At 37.5% G+C, this 19,438-nt stretch overlaps 1 protein-coding gene across 1 annotated transcript in view; it reads left to right on the top strand.

Annotated features, from left to right (window-relative positions):
- The window catches only part of tex264a (testis expressed 264, ER-phagy receptor a), a 65,205-nt gene extending 46,948 nt beyond the window's left edge, over window positions 1-18,257 (top strand). The window contains exons 3-4 of the mRNA XM_060867975.1: window positions 9,035-9,206; window positions 16,852-18,257. Coding sequence (XP_060723958.1) covers window positions 9,035-9,206; window positions 16,852-17,147 — 468 coding nt within the window. The 3' untranslated portion in view covers window positions 17,148-18,257. The remainder of the gene's footprint in view (window positions 1-9,034; window positions 9,207-16,851) is intronic.
- The last annotated feature ends 1,181 nt before the right edge of the window (window positions 18,258-19,438 follow it).

Genomic DNA, 19,438 nt, shown 5'->3' with positions numbered 1-19,438 from the left:
TGTGACAAGCTTCGGCTTTTTAAATTATTAGCTATTTATTTCACGTGCTGTTGATTGTTTTCCTCCAATTGTTTCATTACATTCTTAACCATGAATTATTACACTGTTGTTGTTGTTTTTTTTTTTTTTTTTTTTTTTTTTTTTTTTTTTTTTGCTATTTTAGTGAATTTCCACATTTTCATAGGATTTCATAGGTTTTATTAGGAACTTATTTGACACTTTATTATGCACAGGACATGACTGTGCATGACTCTGCCAACCCTGAACAGGGAGGAGCCAAAATAACAACAGCAACAACAACACTATATAAAAATCTTTTCATATTCCAGCTGGTTAGGGTGAGGGTTAAGGGTCTTCCTCAAGGGCCCCACAGTGGCAGCTTGTTATATCTGTGGCATTTTTCTGATCAGTAATCCTGAGCCTTAACCACTGAGCCACCTCTGCCCCTTATTAATTAAAATAATTGATGATATATTCCTGTCACATATTATGACCAACTGGTATATGACAGTGAGTCTTATTTCATTCTATTATACTGAATCATCAAGATGCATTAAGTGTGGATTCTGTAAAATGTGGCTCAGACAGGGCTTGAAGGCTTACTGGCACTTACCTGGCTCTGCTCCCCTTCTGTTTTGGGGCAGACACAGGCATGGAGCAGCTGCTAGGAAGAACATAGTCACGACATGTCTCTTGGGGCCTTCACTTCTCTCTCTCTCTCTCTCTCTCTCTCTCTCTCTCTCTCTCTCTCTCTCTCTCTCTCTCTCAAAATCCCACATCTCATTTTTTTATATGTTCTTTTTTCTGTTCCTACTTACTATGTTAATCTCTCACCCCTTACTCATATCTCTTTTTAATCTGTACCTCTTTTGTGTCTCTCCTTCTGTCTTATAAATCCCTCAGGATCATTTCTCTCTCTCTCTCTCTCTCTCGCTCTCTCTCTCTCTCTCTCTCTTTTTCTCTCATAAAGGCATTTAAATGAATTTGGGGATTTTTTTTTTCAGAGCGCTTTCTACTAAATTCTATGCTCCTCCATGTCGATTCTTAATGAAATTTCCAATTATCCATGCCTATTCTGGATGCTACTAAACCACTCTTTAGAAACTATTTTCTATCCTGAAAGGAAATTTTAATTGCGTTTCCTCATGTTGCTAATTAAAAAGAATGGCCATTTTTGGCCTGCATTTTTTGCCTCTTCCTCCACACAATTTCTGTTAAATTGATTTATGATTTTGTCTTTTCCCCACAGCATTCTGATAGTATTATGTTGCTACAGCATGCTGATTTGTGTTGCTACTGACCTCTTTGGCTCCTTGTATTGTGAATGCAATCAGAATGTGAATTTTTAATACCTTCATTGTTCTATTAATAATCCTGAGTCTCCTGATATCTGGATAGCTCTTCTCTCTCCAAATTTCAGGATTTAGGAATTTTTAGGAAAGGTTAACTCACTTGATGGATTGCTTTTACTCCTATTCACCTTTATATTGTAATGATTTATATTTGTAATATCCTGTGTCAGCCAGAAGAGGATTTTTTTAAAGGTTTCTTCATCTCATTTATTTACATTTACATTTACGGCATTTTTGCCGATGCAATTATCCAGAGTGACACATATTTTATCTCATTTTATACAATTGAGCAGCTGATGGTTAGGGGCCTTGCTCAAGTAGGGGCAGCTTGTTGGACCTGGGATTTGAACTCTCAACCTTCCAATCAGCAGTCCAGCACCATAACCACTAAGCTACCACATCTCTGACTTTCTGATAAAGGATGTAAATCTACATCCAGATTTTTTAAAAGCTGTTTTGTAAGTTCTACTGAAATAAAATTGAATGAAACTGACAAGTGTATTATGTGTGCTCAATAGATACACTTGAATAATAGTGGTTATTTTTCCTAGGCTTTTACCTTTGGGAGATTCACTGATGGTGAAGAAAGAAATGGCAGCTTTAAACTGTCTTTTTACTCTGTCCATCTGTTTGCTTGATTCCTCTCTTTTGTTTGGTTTTGTTTTGATCTGCTTCAGCGACAACACTCATGCCATCAGGTCTGAGTGAGAGGTAATGATTCACAGCAAACTACAGTATGAGATAGTAATTACCAGCTTTTCACACCACTTGAATTGGTTATGGGAACAGCCTCCACACTCCCTTTCTTTTATTTTTCACACTTTTTTACTTTTTCATATCCTAAAATTTGACATTTTCACTATGGGAACATGGCACAAACACAGCATATTAACTAAAGCTGCACTGTGAGAGTTTTAATTAAAATTGGGTGCTTTGGGTTTGACTTTCTTTTTTTTAAATTCTGACAGTGATCAACAAAAATATATCCTCAGAGAAGAACTCCAGTACCCGTGATTGCCACAGGCACAAAGGGGGGGAAAATCACATGTGGCCTGAATGTGTTTACTGGTAAACCATTCAATCATCCATGTATGCCTGTGAATCAGTCTGTGTACACTGCACTCAGTGAGAAGGATGTGCAAAGATACTAGAAGTGAAAGACAGAAGTAAACTAATGTGAGAAATCAGCAGAATATAAAAATGTCAAGGAACATTTTTAAAAAGAGAATAAAAGGAGTGTCTGAAAATTTCAGTCGGAGATTTGGGCCGGTTAAGGGGGAAGATGAGGATCACTGAGCTGTTCACTGACCGCTAAGGGCAGTAAAGATCATTTAAATGACAAAGATACTGGTATCAGATATCAATCCCATACATGATCATTTAACTCATACTCACTAAATAACACTTTAACACAAAAATCTCACACCATGTAAAATGATGTGACATAAGTGCAGTGTACATTGTTCTTCTTTCGGCTGCTGTTCGAGATAATCACAGTGGATCATCTGGTCCATATTTGATTTTGGCACACGTTTTATGCCGGACGCCCTTCCTGACGCAACCCTCCTATTGTATCTGGGCTTGGGACTTACACTGGGTGTTAACTCTTCCAGTGGCTGGATTTGCTCCTTGCCTGGGAATCAAATCTTTGCCTTGACAACAAGAGCACGGGTTCCTGGACCACCAGGAGGCACATTGCTACACTAATAAACAGACTAAACAAAATTAGTGTTCTGGACATTTCCATTATTAATGGTAAAAGCAAAGCACCAACAAGGCAAAGAAGAACCATATTTCTTTATTTATTCATTTACATTCATTTAATATATCACACTATAAATAGCCTGATGAACGTCTTAAACATAAAAGCAGTTCGTTGCTCGCAACACACAGCAGCAACCAACTCTGTAACAAATGCTAGCTAGGCGAGAAAAATGTTTATAGATAACACTACATGAGTGACAAATAACAGCTTTATCCAAGTATATTGTTTCTGAACAAAAAAACCCACATTACTTTGAGCACTTTTCAGAAATGAAAAATGGCTCTTCTTCTCACAATTCCACTTGACAATATACAGTTACAGAAAGTAAATGATTTATATTCACACTATATGGTGTCACCCAGATGAAGATCGGTTCCCTTTTGAGTCTAGTACAACTCATGGTTTCTTTTCCATATCATCTCAGGGAGTTTCCTTCTCACCATTACCTCTGGCTTTCTCATTAGTGAAAAATAGAAATTAATTTTTTTTTAAATTTTGCCCATTTTTATCTTTCTGTAAAGGTGTTTTGGGGACATGTACATTGTTATAAGCGCTAGACAAATCAACAAATCAAATTGGAGTTAACTGTATTAAAAATCAATCATTAATTCATCATTAATTAGAGGCAAATATAAGTAAATTGTCCTGCACTGTAGTTCCTGCTAACATTTATGCTAGCTAGATGAGATGGAACTAATGGTTTAAATGAATAATGTTTTCCGGTCTGCATTCTGCACCTGAGAGACTTTTGTTTGAATTTTTTTCAGACTTGCAATGTGGATGATGACATGAACACATTTTCCCCCCATGTTAGCTTTACTAAAACATGTTCCCATGCTATTACTTCCTGTCTCACTCTTGTCTTTTTCTTCCTGTCTGGAGGCACACTTTGGAAGCTGTTTTTTTTAGCTGGTTGTTTCTTTAGCCATTTACTTTATTACACCTTGAAGTAATAAAATCTGAGCTAAAGCATAATACATGTACCTGCACCCTGACCACAACTGCCCAGTAATCCAGATGCCATAATAAACACTGCATTAGGTAAAGAGCACAGCAAGTTTCTCCTGCCTGCTCTCCACCCTGTGGCTTGTTTCATTACATCCTGATTGCACTCCCAGTGCTGCCTAAGTGGAGTCATGCTCTTTGGCTTAGCTAACTTGTGGCCTGGAGCCATGACAGAAGGATGAGGCTTTTGAGAAGGCCAATGAGGAAAATGAAGAATTCTCTTAGCGTAATTAAAATCGCTCATGCCAGAAGCATAGATCCATTTACAACAGACATGGTTAATCAAGCAGATATTCATTTATTTCCTTTTTCTAAGCACAGAAGATTTATTTGTATTGAGAATTCTGCATGTACTGACAACACTGGCACATTTAATGTTTAGCTGCTTGTTTGTTGCACAGTGAAAGCTCAATTACAATGTACATGTAATGCAGACTTTTCTTGTGTATTATAAAAAGATTCCATGGGCTTCTGAGTGGTGCAACAACAATTAGATTCTATAATTTTGGAGATTTGTGAGTTTTAATCCTGACTGTATCAGGTTCATCTCTCAGTAAGAAGTGAAACTTTCCCTTCTCTCCTGTCAGTCAGAATGTCCAGTGAGTTTACATATTAAACAGTATGTGTATAAGCCTGTTCCACAGGATTAAATCTAGTCATAAGTTAATAGATCATTGTAAATTAGACAAGCTCCAATAAACTTACTGAATCTGGGGAAGATTTAGGCTTTAACGTCAGTTTAATGTTTGTAAAAAGTATCAACTCAGATTATTTGGACTACATTAATGTACATCCAGGATGACTACCAGCCACACAAATGCTCACTGACCGGAAGTGTGCGTGATGATTTAGGTGAAATTCATTTTCAAGATGGCTTTCAAATCCATAAAGTGAATGCAGTGGAGATCATTATATTAAGAGATGAAAACCACTTTGTTTCCAATTTCTCCTAATTTTAAGGGTCTTTTAATGCACTGCCTTTTATCAAAAAATTATTAAAAGTAATTTGTTAAAGTGGGGGCACGGTGGCTTAGTGGTTAGCACGTTCGCCTCACACCTCCAGGGTCGGGGTTCGATTCCCGCCTCCACCTTGTGTGTGTGGAGTTTGCATGTTCTCCCCGTGCCTCGGGGGTTTCCTCCGGGTACTCCGGTTTCCTCCCCTGGTCCAAAGACATGCATGGTAGGTTGATTGGCATCTCTGGAAAATTGTCCCTAGTGTGTGATTGCGTGAGTGAATGAGAGTGTGTGTGTGCCCTGCGATGGGTTGGCACTCCGTCCAGGGTGTATCCTGCCTTGATGCCCGATGACGCCTGAGATAGGCACAGGCTCCCCGTGACCCGAGGTGGTTCGGATAAGCGGTAGAAGATGAATGAATGAATGAATGAATTTGTTAAAGTCAGTAAAGATTAGAAATTTGTAAGATTGGAAATAATTACATCAGCTTTACCGATACACTCATGCCACCTAAGGGTATAAGATATTGTTCCATAAATATAGAATCCTTACAAAAATGAAAAGATATTCCTATTAAGTATATGTCCTTATACACCAGAGTACAGCAAGTGCATAAACTTATTCAATTCAGTTTTATTTATATAGCACTTTTAACAATGGACAAAGCAGCTTTACAGAAATAGGTAGATATCTAGAATATAACTTATAAATTTTACATTTAAATATATCCCTAATGAGAACGCCAGAGGTGATGTTGGCAAGGAAAAACTCTGATGAGATGATATGAGGAAGAAACCTTGAGAGGAATCAGATTGAAAAGAAAATCTATCCTCATCTGAGTAACACTGGAGAGTGTGATTAGAAATAATTTCCCTTTTATAACCGTGTATTATGTGGTCAAAAAAAGTGGACTTATGTAACCAGGAAATTCACTCTAGTTTTAACATGAAGTCTGTCTTGTTAAAGTTAGAAATTGTTCAATAATTGAAATTTGAGTGCAAAACTAATAATAGCAATTGCAGTCCAAATCTATACTCATGGTTTCAAAGTGGTATTGTACATTCAGTCGCACGTATCTCTAGGTTGTCAATATGGAGCAATCCTTAGCAGAGGGGGAGAGAGAGAGACAGACAGAGAGAGACAGACAGAGAGAGACAGACAGAGAGAGACAGACAGACAGAGAGAGACAGACAGAGAGAGACAGAGAGAGAGACAGAGAGATTATTAGTTTAGTATATGTGCACTAAAGCAAGGATCAAGAGTGACTACACTAGGGGTGTAGAAGAGTGTACATTTTGTAAAATAACTCATTCATTCATTCATTCATCTTCTACCGCTTATCCGAACTACCTCGGGTCACGGGGAGCCTGTGCCTATCTCAGGCGTCATTGGGCATCAAGGCAGGATACACCCTGGACGGAGTGCCAACCCATCGCAGGGCACACACACACACTCTCATTCACTCATGCAATCACACACTACGGACAATTTTTCCAGAGATGCCAATCAACCTACCATGCATGTCTTTGGACCGGGGGAGGAAACCGGAGTACCCGGAGGAAACCCCCGAGGCACGGGGAGAACATGCAAACTCCACACACACAAGGTGGAGGCGGGAATAAAATTACTCATGTTATTAGTAATTGCATTACCTTCTCTGTGTTTGAACAGATAATAATCTATATTACAAATACATTGAGAGTCTTTAGGTTAATTACTCTTTGAAAGCGAGATATTACTCACGGTGCTTCAGTGATGCGTTAATCAATCTGATGCAAATAAATACGTTGTGCTGCTCTATTTTTAAAATGAGCTCATTATAAATGTGACAATACCAACCTCCATATAATTCCCCTTCTTACACTCGTGGGTAATTGGGTTTATTGTAATTATTTATGGTGTTCTGAAGCTAATCTTTCAAAGCTGTTGCATTTTCATGACATCTATGAACTCTGAAGTGTCTCTGTCAGAGTGTAATCCATTCATACTGAATATTAAATAAACTTGTACCTTAGAAAATCCTGCTCTGCTTATCCAGCTTCAAGTTGCAGAAGAATAAATTAGGATCTACAGGCAGTTTCACAATCTGGAACAAAGCTGAGTGGTTTGTGGTTCGTCATGCTTTGGCATATAAAGTCAACATGGATCTTTACTGACGTGTGAGACGCATTAATATAAATGATGTGCAGGAAGACGTGATTAACTCGGATTAACCTGTACGAATGCAAATCCAAAGATTTGATCAGTGCAATTATTTATTTCAATGGTAGTCTAAATAAAGCTGCCACACTAGTATGCAGAAAGACCTGATTAACTTGGATTAAGCTGAGCAACGCAGACTTAAAGCTTTTTCATCTCATTCGATTTGCAATCAACATGATGATCTCCATTCATTTACTATCTAGGTCACTGTAGGGGCTTTTTGTTTTTCCATGAATGCAAAAGACTGAAATGGAGAAATGCTTACTATTCTTCTCTCTTTCTTTCTCCTCTTTCTTTCCTCTCTCAGGCTGTTGTGTTTTTGACAGCTTTTCCTGTAGAGATGTGAGCATGCAATGTATTGTCTTTGTCTGCTTCTCTACTCTCTCTCTCTCTCTCTCTCTCTCTCTCTCTCTCTCTCTCTCTCTCTCTCTCTCTCTCTCTCTCTTACTCTTACTCTCTCTCTTCTTTCTTTTTCCCACCACCACCCACATGTTATCTCTCCTGCTTGGAGAAGATGTGCTCTCATTTACATGCAGAACCCTGGGGGCTGCACGCTTTACCTTTACCAGGCGGTTCATGTTGCTCAGTACATAGCTCTTTCACAGACAATTAGATTAAAAGCCATCAATCAGATATAACTGGGTGTGAGATGTCTAGATGGAGAGCTATGTAAATCACCCTGCAAGAAAAGTGTTTCACCTCTGTTCTTTGCTTTTTTTTCCCCTCTCCACATTTCTCACCATCTATCTCCTTATCCTCTGATACCTGACTCTTTTCTGTTTCCAAATCCTCAGCCTCTGGAGCTGATGTTTTTCTCTTCCTTTGTCCCCCCCCCCCCCCTCCTCCACCACCGTTTCATTGCCCATTTAATTTTGCCCGACACCAACGTGTCATTCAGCTGAATTCCTTTTCTTATAGCCTCATTCCTGACTAATAGTCATGTCATGATTTTGCATCACCTCCAGAATTTCCAGCCCATTTGCTCACATTTCTTAACCTTGAGCAGCACTCGGGGAAACATTTTATGATTATTTATAATTTTAAATTGCTGTTAATAGATGTGTGACTTTCGTTACAAATACAGTCTAGGCCCAGAATTAATGTGCACTCGTTTGGAGGGGATCATTTTTGACACCATGTCCTTATTTAAATATTTGGAGGGGATTGTAATGAGGCGATCCAAAGATCACACACGTATCCCTATTAAAATCATTTTGTTTGTGCAGCAAGCCAGGCAATGCGCTCTGCTTGGCATTGCTTCCTCAGGATGGTGTTATTGTTGCTATTTGTGGTCTTCATCTTAATGAGGTGGCTTTGTTAAAGCAGCCTAATTGGTCCAAAGTCTGTGGAGTTGGTAAAAAAGCTGTGGAGCTGTCATAAGGTCACTGGATTTGATCAGTACACTGTGGAGGAATATTAATGAAGTAAAAAGCAAAGGGCTTTATTACTGGGCCTTCAAATGAGAGTCAGCTTATAAAGTATTATACAGATTGTACGTTAATATCTTTTTTTGGTGTCTAATATAACATTGTAGGAGAAGTTAAATTACTTCTATCTTTTCTAGTTGATTTACAGCTACACTACACGGTGTCCAGATATTATCTTGTACTGCTCTGCTGGCACTTTTCTATAATATATTGTGCCACGCTATTTCGCTCCACTGTACACGCTACCTAGAATGACAGCTCTCTACTTTACTTTCTATAATCATGCAGTACATCTGATTTTGTTCTTTCTTTCTCTCTGTGCTCCTCAGGAAAGAGGCCTGTCTGCATACCCCTTCATCGAGATCTGTAAAGGGGAACTAATCCACTACATGTGCCCACTAGAGAACCAGGACAGCTTTTTCGTGCCTGAACTCCTCGAGAAGCAAACCGAGAGTGTAGAGGAAACAGAGACTGACAAAGATGCAGACGGCGCTCACGCAGGTATGACTTTGTAATCTCACAGGACCTGTGTCTCAATGCTAAAGTTTGACGTTGCTGAGAAAGACAGATATGGCATCATACTGTTGCTTACATTCAGATAGATTATGAAGTAATTGTGTCATTGTGATGAAGTAAAGAGCCACGTAAACAAGAAAGTATACAGCAAACAAGGAGCATGTATGACATGTATTAGCTACAAACTGACACTGAAAGGCTTTAGCAGGATTCAAATGTAATGCGTCCAGTCTTGTTTGTTCTTTTCTTTCTCATAGTGTATATTCTGTCAGGCTACCCAGTGCTGCGCACCATTCAAGGTCTTTCTTTAAGCCGTTTTAAATTTGTCAGTGGTTCAGTAGACAGCTGTGAATTTTAATACTCCAGGGCAGGTCAAAAACTGTGTACTCGGTCAGGTGACACTTCTGTGTGTAAGTGTGTATGTGTATGCCTGAGAATGTTTGTGTCCTAAAATGAAACTCATTTATTTTTCAACTCTCATTACATTATGAGTCTACCCTGTGCAAGTTCTAGTACTTTTAGACTGGGATACTGTATCTATGTGGACAATAGTTAATTAAAGCAATCATGTAAAAAAGGGTGAAATTGATGGAAATTGGGGACTTTGCATACACGGACAATAACTTTTTGCTCAGCACACACTCACATGCTCATCATTCTATCATCATTCTATAACAGCTAAGCTGTGTGTCTGTGTGTGTCTGTGTGTGTGTCTGTGTGTGTGTCTGTGTGTGTGTCTGTGTGTGTCTGTGTGTGTCTGTGTGTGTGTCTGTGTGTGCGTCTGTGTGTGCGTCTGTGTGTGTGTCTGTGTGTGTGTCTGTGTGTGTCTGTGTGTGTCTGTGTGTGCGTCTGTGTGTGTGTCTGTGTGTGTTTCTTAATTAGAGGCTTATCAATCACAGATGCTTAGCTGGAGCTGACAAGTGCAGGTTGTGAATCAGACGCCTTCATTTGGGAGATTGCAGAGCTCTTGTTTGTCTCTGTAATTCCAACTGAACAGCATTGGATTAAAAAAATTAACCCTTAAATTCATGCACTTATGAACACAAATTGATCTACCATGGTGGTTTAAAACTGACATGTTTTTTTTTCTAAAAAAAAAACTGACATGTTTTTGATTTCTAAATTTGATATGTGGGTTGTCACAAAATATGTGTCAGAATATGCAGTTTCATAACTGCTTCTTCCATCAGTTCTAGTATTTCTACACATTAAATAATGCTAATATGTCTATAACAAATTTTACGGCCAAATTTTATAACAAATGGCTGGTAAGGTCAAGGTCATAACAGACACAGGACAGACTAGCAAACGCCACACTGTCGGCTAGACAAGAACTTGTGAAAATATATACAGAAGTAGGTCAAACCATGTAATCAAGCAAACAATCCAAAGGCTTGCTAATGTTGAGAACAACAAGAGAACTGAACATATACTTCACATTGAGCTGTTGAGAGCCCTTTAAAGTCTGTGAGAGTGAGTGTGGCTGATTGAGTGTAGACCATGGCGGCCATGTTTGTAGGCCGTATTGCATGTTGTGAATTTGAGTTGGTGGATTGTGATCTTGAGCGTGTGGACTGTCATGTCATGACACTCACACTGTATAATTTCAGCATTGTGGCAATCAGTGGTTTTTTAATCGTGTTACAAATTGCCTGTGAATTAAAGGGATAATTGTGTAGGACTCACAGTGTAAGAGGTCTCATATGTGTTTTATACAGTGTGGCCAGTGGTCCCAGTAATTTTCTGACCACAAAAGTAATCAGATGTCATATAGTGTGAACATACATGTACATGTTAGGAGCCCAGTGAGCACCACTAGTCTTTGACGTAATCAGTGTGGTGGGGATTCTAGGTAGGGATCGGAGGATCATCACTGATTCTTTCAATCGTATTGTATCATTTTAAAAGGTTTCTTAATATACTAATACTGATAATATGTGTTTCTTTATCAAATATAATCTGATCGTGAAAATGACATGCAATATTATATATATGCACTTTGGCTGTTCGGACACACACTTATGTACTGTAAGTCATATTTTCTTTAATAAAACAGAACCCACAGAGAACAGGTTCATATTATTCATTTAGAATACAAACCATCATTGTAGAATACACTAAATTCCCTTTTTAAAATTCACATTTTTTTAAAAATATTTGTATCTGCAATGAGATACTAGTTCTCACCCATAAAATATCATCCATCCTTACTTATTCTACTTTTTCTACAAGTTTGAGCCAACTGTCAACTAGTTTTTCACCTATAGAGAAAAGACCCCAAAGTTATGGAAGTGGTACTTCACTGCGTCATTATTCTTTGGACATATTCATAAGTTTCAGCACATATAAAGCCGCACAAACCGAGGTGGCTAGAGGCATCATTAGCATTTAACAGTGCCCTATACATTTTAGAGCATCTATTTTAGTCACATGGACAGATGATAATGAGATCCTTACTGCTACAGTATAGATGGCACAGTTGTTTTGTCAGTAAAGTATAATTGTACCGTTATGTAACAGTAAATACATAATATTTACAGGTATTTTAATGGTGTCGTGCAGATTCCTTTGCCTCTTTTAACAATTATTGCTTGTGTCAGCAAAAATACACTTACAGCTCAGGTTGTTGTAAATATCTTATTTTTTCTTATCTATTTTTTTATCTAACTTCAATTAATGGTTAGTTTTTTCTCATATTTTCAAGACCAGATTAAGAAAGTTATCTACAAAGAATTCTTCATAGCCTTTTTTATCCATCATTACTAAGGCTACTAATTATTTTAGAGCTGATTTTATTTTTGTACATAGACTCCCAGAAAAAATTACTGCTGTTCATTGTGCCGTGTTGGGACTGTGGGGCAGACTGTGCTCATAGCAGCTGTCAACTCATTATGCTATGTCGTCTTCTCTGTTTACTCCTTTGTTCCGCTTCTTCTGTCTTTGCTTATGTTTCTTCTTATGTTTGAAAGCTTTGACTGACCAGAAAATACTGATGTGGATTCAGTTCTATGTTGGGTCCAGTGGGATTGTTATCAAAGAGACTTTTCAACAGTGTGTAAAGAATCTGTTGTAAATATTTCAGTAGGTTTTTTTACATGAACGCAGTGTAGCTTTGTCAGGTAGCTCCTCATGGATTTTCATTGACTTAAATATCAGTAAAACTAAAGTTAACATACTGTTTTCCTTTTGTTCTTTCTCTAATTCAAATCATTTAATTATACCACAAAAAGGATTACTCAGAATGGAAGCACTGTAAAATAACAGACTATCAATTCCCATTCTAGTCTTCTGAGTTGTGTTAACAGTGGGGTATAACACAGAACCTAAACCAATGGACTTGTTGCTGAAAACACACTATATGACTAAAACTATGGCCATAACTAACACCACTCTATCACATACCCATTACATGCTAATTAAAAAAACATGAGTATTAACACAGAATTGGTTACCCTTTGCATAGCCTTCACTCTTCTGTGAAGTCCTTCCACTAGAGTCTGAAGTGTTACTGTCTGGATTTGCCTAGCTACAACAGCACTAGTGAGGTCACTCATTGTAAAGGCATGGGGCACAGTCTGCTTTCCATTTCATCCAGTTTATTTTGTTTAGTGGGGTTGAGGTCAGGGTTCTCTTTAGACCATTAGAGTTCTTCCACATGAGCCTTGTCAAACCACGGTCTTTAGATTAGACCCTTATAGATGTGTTATAGTCAGAAGCCCACATACCTTTGGCCAGCTTACTTCCAAATTAGAGAACAAATACATGTCCCGGATGTTCAGCAAGAAAACACTTAAAAGTATTATATTAGAATCTCTTATAAGGAATCTGTCTTTCTCTTACACATTCCTGCTTGGTTACCATGTAGTCAGTCGACTTCTTTCATGTTGTGACATGATGACATTTGAAATATTTAAAATGGCACGTGATGTATGCATAGAGATTTCCTTTTATTGCCTTTCAAATGTCACATAATAACTGGACTTGATTCTGCTTAATTGAAGTAATTATTATTAGTTCTGAATAACTTCAAGTCTCTTTGTATGCACATTTCTGAGTAAAGACTAAATTGTTGGCTTAGTGGGCTTTCAGGATTTACTAATGTTCAGCTCAGTGTTGCTGAGAGCTGTAATTCTTAGAAAGCCCTCTCTAATTCATTTTTAAAATTAATTCAGTGTTCCCAATTTTCGTATCTGCATAAAATGTGCTTTTTCTTTTTTTTAGAAGAAGAAGGAACAGTTTATTTAAGAATGTCTGAACACATATCCTGATCATCCACATAATACCATCACAATTTTACCTAGATTGCATAGAAGGTTCTTTTTATACTTTGGGCATTGATTCATTGATGTGGTTGATGGTGCATAGGACAGTTACTTAAGAAAAAAACTGCTGAAGGGTTTATCTTTCAGCATACCTGATGTTGCCAGAGCAAAGACATTTACAGAACAAAAGGCTGAGCATCCTGGTGTAGCCCTGTGAGAGCCATGACCTTAATCTGAATGAAAGCCTGTGGAGAGACTTGAGAAGCTCGGTCCCCTGATAGTCCATTTGCGTTTTGAATGAGCTCCCATAGTTTGTTAAAATGAATGTTTGAATGTTCAAGTATGCCCCAGATACTGCTGGCAGAGAGCAAACTCAAGAGGTCAGTACCTAAAGATTTCTATGAAGCATGATTAATTTTTTTTTCTTCAAAAAATCCTATTTAATTGATTTCATACAAAAAGTAAGCCCTTTGTTAGCTTAGTGACTCACAATCCCTGGTGTCTTTCTGTCTAAACACTTTCTGCTGAATCTCAGGCAGGTCAGGAGCTGTCCAGTGCTGAAACTGATAATGAGAAATAGTGTGGCTTATTAACATGAGCTAAAATGATTAGGCAAGCTAAAGAGAGCTGGTGACTTGGGGACGCTCTTTCGGCATCACACCCCAGTCCCCAGTGACCTTTTGCAGATGTGACAATGATATTTTGAGCCTGTTGGCCAGGCTGTGAACAAAGCTGTCTGCTGTGCTTGGGCCCTCAAGAGGATTATGAATGAAGAACAAATACAGGAAACTCACAAGAGCCGAGCAACCCAGTCTAATTCATGGTCAAACCTGGTCTAATACTGTACTCCAAGTACTTGGCTTTTAGGTATAAACTCAGGGAGAAAGTAGAGGAGATATTTAACACTTGTGTTAAGTTAACACTTTCTGTTCATTTCTTAAAACTATATGTTTACAGCTCTTAGTGACTTTGCGCAGCTGGGATAGAAGATAATATTTGAAACACCCAATCACTATGTTTTTGGAGAGCAGACATACAAAGACACACAAAAGTACTTCCCCTACCAGGTGACTTATTTTTGTAAAAGCAGTTGGTGTCAAACGAAATTTTCAACACATTTTGAAATATGGTCAAAATGACTCCGATTTAACTTGTATAATTGAAATGTGAAATCTGGTTGTAGCAGATGCACAGACAGAAAATGAGCAAAGAACATAAAAGTTTATATATAAAAAGTTTTAGTAAGATTTAGTATGGTTCTAGTTTAGGTAAAAATATAAACATGGTCATCTTGACCTCATGGTTAATGATACAAGAAGATATCCAATAAACTTTTCCATAGAATGATATTAAAACAATAAAAAGTATCTCTTCATTCCTTGTGACTCTTATTTCTTGATCTTTGCTTTTCCTCACCTCTTGCTATTACCAGAGGTTTATTACTGGCATATAAAGGGCATTCAGGCAGCTCTCTCTATGACTATTCGCTGAATGTGAATGACATTTAAGCTCATATAGAAGGAGGGAAGATGTGCTGAGACGCTTTTCTTAATCAGTTTTGAAAAGGTCTCACTACGGATGAGCCTATTTTCTCCCCCGCTTCATTTATGCCCAATGAGGATAGAGCTTTGGCTTAATTCACATGCCATAACTGATTTGCTGAGAGTAGCAAGGAGAGTGAGGGTGAAGGATCAGTCTTCTACCTGTAAAGTAATAAGGACAGGGAGAGGCAAGAGGCCATAACCACTGTTCCCTATTCAAGAAAAGGTTGATGCTTCTTAAACACACAATTGGTGGCATTGCCTATTAATAGCTTGAACCTGAAATGCTAAAAGTAACCTTCCTCATTACATCAAGTCATACATCAATTCTCATTCTACAAGTCATTACATCAATTCTTCCAGACAGCCAAGTTCATGTATGTAAAATTTTGACCCAATGGAATTCTGATATAGTGAATTAAAGCTGAAATATTTCAGTCTAATTGTTTTGACATTACGTCTGATGTGAGATATAGATGCTCTAACTGACTTGCCAGAAGTGTATGATGGTATGAAATGTGTGTGTAATGTTGTAGACATGCTGCAGACCTAGATTGGGTCTCCTAGGGGTGTTAGGGTCCAAAAATAAAAAATATGGCTCACCCATATATACTCTTCAGAGTATGGTGGATTTTATTTACAAGTGCACTTAAAAACACAAGATCCAGCAATCCAGTAGTAAAGATAATTACAGCATACAGAACAAAAAAGAGGGGAAATAATTGTAGAAAACTCAAATTGAGATTGTCCTAGGTGCATGTAACTCTCAGAAAACAAACGTATAGGTGGATGCTGGTGCTTATCAGCTTCCAAATCTGACAAACTCAAAATGCTAGTATCAAAAAGGAGGACAGACACAGGACTTACAGAGAGCAGGCAAGGTCAAAACAGATTATTTGGGGGAAAAAATGTTATTAACAATTTATTGCCATTGTATATTTTGTCCTTTTGAACAAAATCCAGATCAGTGATTGCTTCAAAATGGCTTCAAAAACAGCATATTAATAGAATAGAAATCAGTGCAAGGCTGTGAGGTGGAACACTAGTGACAAGCCAACATGGATAGGCATGTAGAGGAAAAGAGCAAATAGTGAAAGGGACACAAAAATAAGGCTTGGAATGCCAGAGTTTTGCAATGATCTTGTCTAATGGAGCTTCTGTACATTCAGCTAATGAGAAACAGCTGAAGCTAACAGACTGGGCTGATGGTTTGTGAGGCAGAAAAACAGCCCTCAATAAACCAGCCAGAAGTAGAGGTGGACTGGGATCTGATAATTGGCTGATTACAAATCACTTTGAGTACCTTCTGTTCTCCCTAGTCTCAGGGAATTCATTCTCTAGGTGAAACACAGGTGTTAGGCAAAAGTCCTGTATTACCTTCTAGTGGCTTCTGTTTGTAATATTTGAAACTTCCATTTTTTTTTTTTTTTTTGACAATGTTTGGCACAAAATGGTCTCAGAGGTGTGTTATAGCTCAATTATTAACTTGCTTGGCAATTACAGCTCTCACCTGCCATGTCTCAGTTAACAACAACATTTTCACAATTACACCATCATTAATAGACTGTAACTCTGCACATCTGAAACCTGTGGCATTTGAAAGCCCCAATGATTCACAGCTGCACCTAGAATGAAGCCAATATTCCACTAACAGGGTGTGATGTTGTGTAATGAATGTTTTTGCAATGCTTCCTTTGTAGCTCATAAAATGTCTGACCCACATAAATTCTCTGACACCTCTTGCACAACCTTAAAACATGCTGCCAATTTCTTGTAGTCTGCCTGTCTTAAATCTAACAGACTCTATTGATCTTGTTCCCGGTGAAGGCTGCACATCTGAGAGCGGCGTAGCGGTGATGGAGGAAGACGCTGAGAGCAGCGAGATGTCGGAGAGAACCCTGCCTGTGGTGCAGCAGAGTCCACCGCTGGATGAGAGAGATTCTCAGACGGAGGAAGGCGATCAGGGGGCCAAAGGCTCCAGCGAGTCTGTAGGAAGCGGTTCGTCTTTTGAAGAACTGGACATGGACATAGACGAAGAGAAGGAAAGGGAAGATGTTGAGGAGGATCATGTGGAGGACAATGACAAAAGAGGGATCATTGAAGGAGAGCTTAATGAGGGATAGTGTGTGTATGTGCATGTGTGAAGTTGTTTATGAATCTTCTGTTTCTTGTTTTCTTGTCAGCTTGAGGTACCTCTTAATCACGAGTCCTAACAAATGTTAACAGAAGTTTAATAATAAATTGGCAGTTTTTAAAAACACATACCAGTCTTATTGCAGGTCACATAATTGTTACATATCTAACCTTAAAAAAACCTTAAAGGCATTTCCTCAGCTCACTAATTCAAGTCCAGTATCTTATAAAATATCTCATAAAAGCTGTGTGTTATTTGAAAAGGTTATTTTCACCAGGAGACCCTGCTGATTTTTATCACAGTTTCTATCCCTGTTTCAGCATCTTTGAGGCAATAAACTAATGACACACAAATAATGTATTTCCTTACAGTGTAATCAAAGCCTGTGCTACTGAAATTATTTCTGAAGTGGAAAAAATGTAAAGAAAATGTATAATGTACAAGTTATGTTTTGAATTCTAAATAATAAATCCAGAATATGTAACCAAACAATTATGTATTTATAGAACAAATGATATGTAAACAATGATATAAGATTTGTTTATCAATTATGAATTAACTGCTCTTATTTTCAGATTATGTATGTTTGTCTAGTCACTTGTTTTATAATGGTATTAAAGGGAAGTAAGTGTGTGTGTGTTTGTGTGTGTGTTTTTGCTGTGTGTTAACTTTAACTACAGGCTGTTCATTATAACTACAAGTTTCTATCAATTAGGAGGGAAATTAACACTTTTTAGCAAACTTTTTATTTATTTATTTATTTTACAAAACACCCTCTACATTTTTTTGTAAACACACACAGAGTTGACTTTCCCAACTTTGGTTTCCTGTAAAATTCCATTGCAACCATGCTACAGCTTTTGGATCCAGCTTTGTGAATGATTTCAGTATGTTCTTCTTTTATCAAAGGCATTTTTTAAAGGCTACCTAAAACTATACATATAATATAAAGTAAGTATAAAACATTTTAAAGACACAGTTATTGCTTCAATCAAAAACAGTCCTGTCTTTACTGCATGTCCCAGATGTGTTTGTTGTTAACATCTTCCAAGAAGTCTATGGATGGAAATAAAATAATTATCTAGTCTCTATTTTTAAATAGTGTGTTTCTTTAGTTTTATAATCAATGTTCTGCATATGCCACAGAGATATTTTATGATATTATTCCAGGATACTCTAGATTGGAGTATAATTTACATAAGTTATTTGCAAGTCATTTCATTCCAATAATTCTGAGATTTTCATCTTTTATTATTATCATTATTATTATTATTATTATTATTATTATTATTATTATTATTATTATTATTATTATTATTAATATTATTATTTGTAAATCTGACAGTATAATGATATAAAGCATATAAAACCAAATGTGTGTGTGCATGTGCACGTGTGTGTGTGATTTGCGGATTCCACATTGCATAACTGTCCTCACACTAATGTTTAATAGTTTTCCTCAAACTTTGCAACAAAAGATAAAAGTCAGTGCAAAAAATAGTTTAACAAAATTGTTAAGATTTAAAATTGGGAAAGAAGTGTTTTTGTAATCGTCTCTAAACCGTCATCGATTTCTGTTAGATGTGTGCTACAGGCATTGACAGAACAATATTGTGTCTCAGTATGAGCTCTCACACACCTCTGTTCTCCTCACTGTAGCTCTCCATCACAAGAAAGCAGCAGTTCATATCGGTCCTCCTAGTGGATGTCATGAGTGTTGATTTCCAAATATAATCAATATTTATACCATTACACAACAACCCGCTCAGTGGGATTCGTATCTAATGAATGTGTAATCAGCGGCAGCTTATATGCCTAGAAAAGCAGTGGGTTGAAAAGGTCTGGTGGTTGTGTCAGCGGGGGATCATCAATCTTCGAGTGCTCAGCTCTGTTAGCAGTTTTGACTGAAGCTTAAAGAAACGACATGCTGTACTGAATGAAGACAGATTGATCCATCTTGAATTGAAGATATCACTTAAACACGACTACAATAAAAGGGACACATGTAAAATCCATTTGTTTATCATCGATGGTGGGTAATGAATAAAAAATGGATAATAAAAAGTCCCATTAAAACACAACTCAGTACTAGAGAAAGTTTTAAAACTGTTTGAAACAAACCAGATACATACATACAAAATATAATAACACAATCGATAAAATGTTCTTTATAAAGGAGAGGACAAAGATACTATCTACAAATTTCTCTAACCTCCTTAGATAATCAAATTTTAGACATTATAGGAAAAGGCTCAGCAGCTTAATTATTTACAGTAGACA

The sequence above is a fragment of the Tachysurus vachellii genome, chromosome 4 (genome assembly GCF_030014155.1).
Source record: "Tachysurus vachellii isolate PV-2020 chromosome 4, HZAU_Pvac_v1, whole genome shotgun sequence".
Classification (NCBI taxonomy): Eukaryota; Metazoa; Chordata; class Actinopteri; order Siluriformes; family Bagridae; genus Tachysurus; species Tachysurus vachellii.
This window is presented reverse-complemented; position numbering and strand designations above follow the sequence as displayed.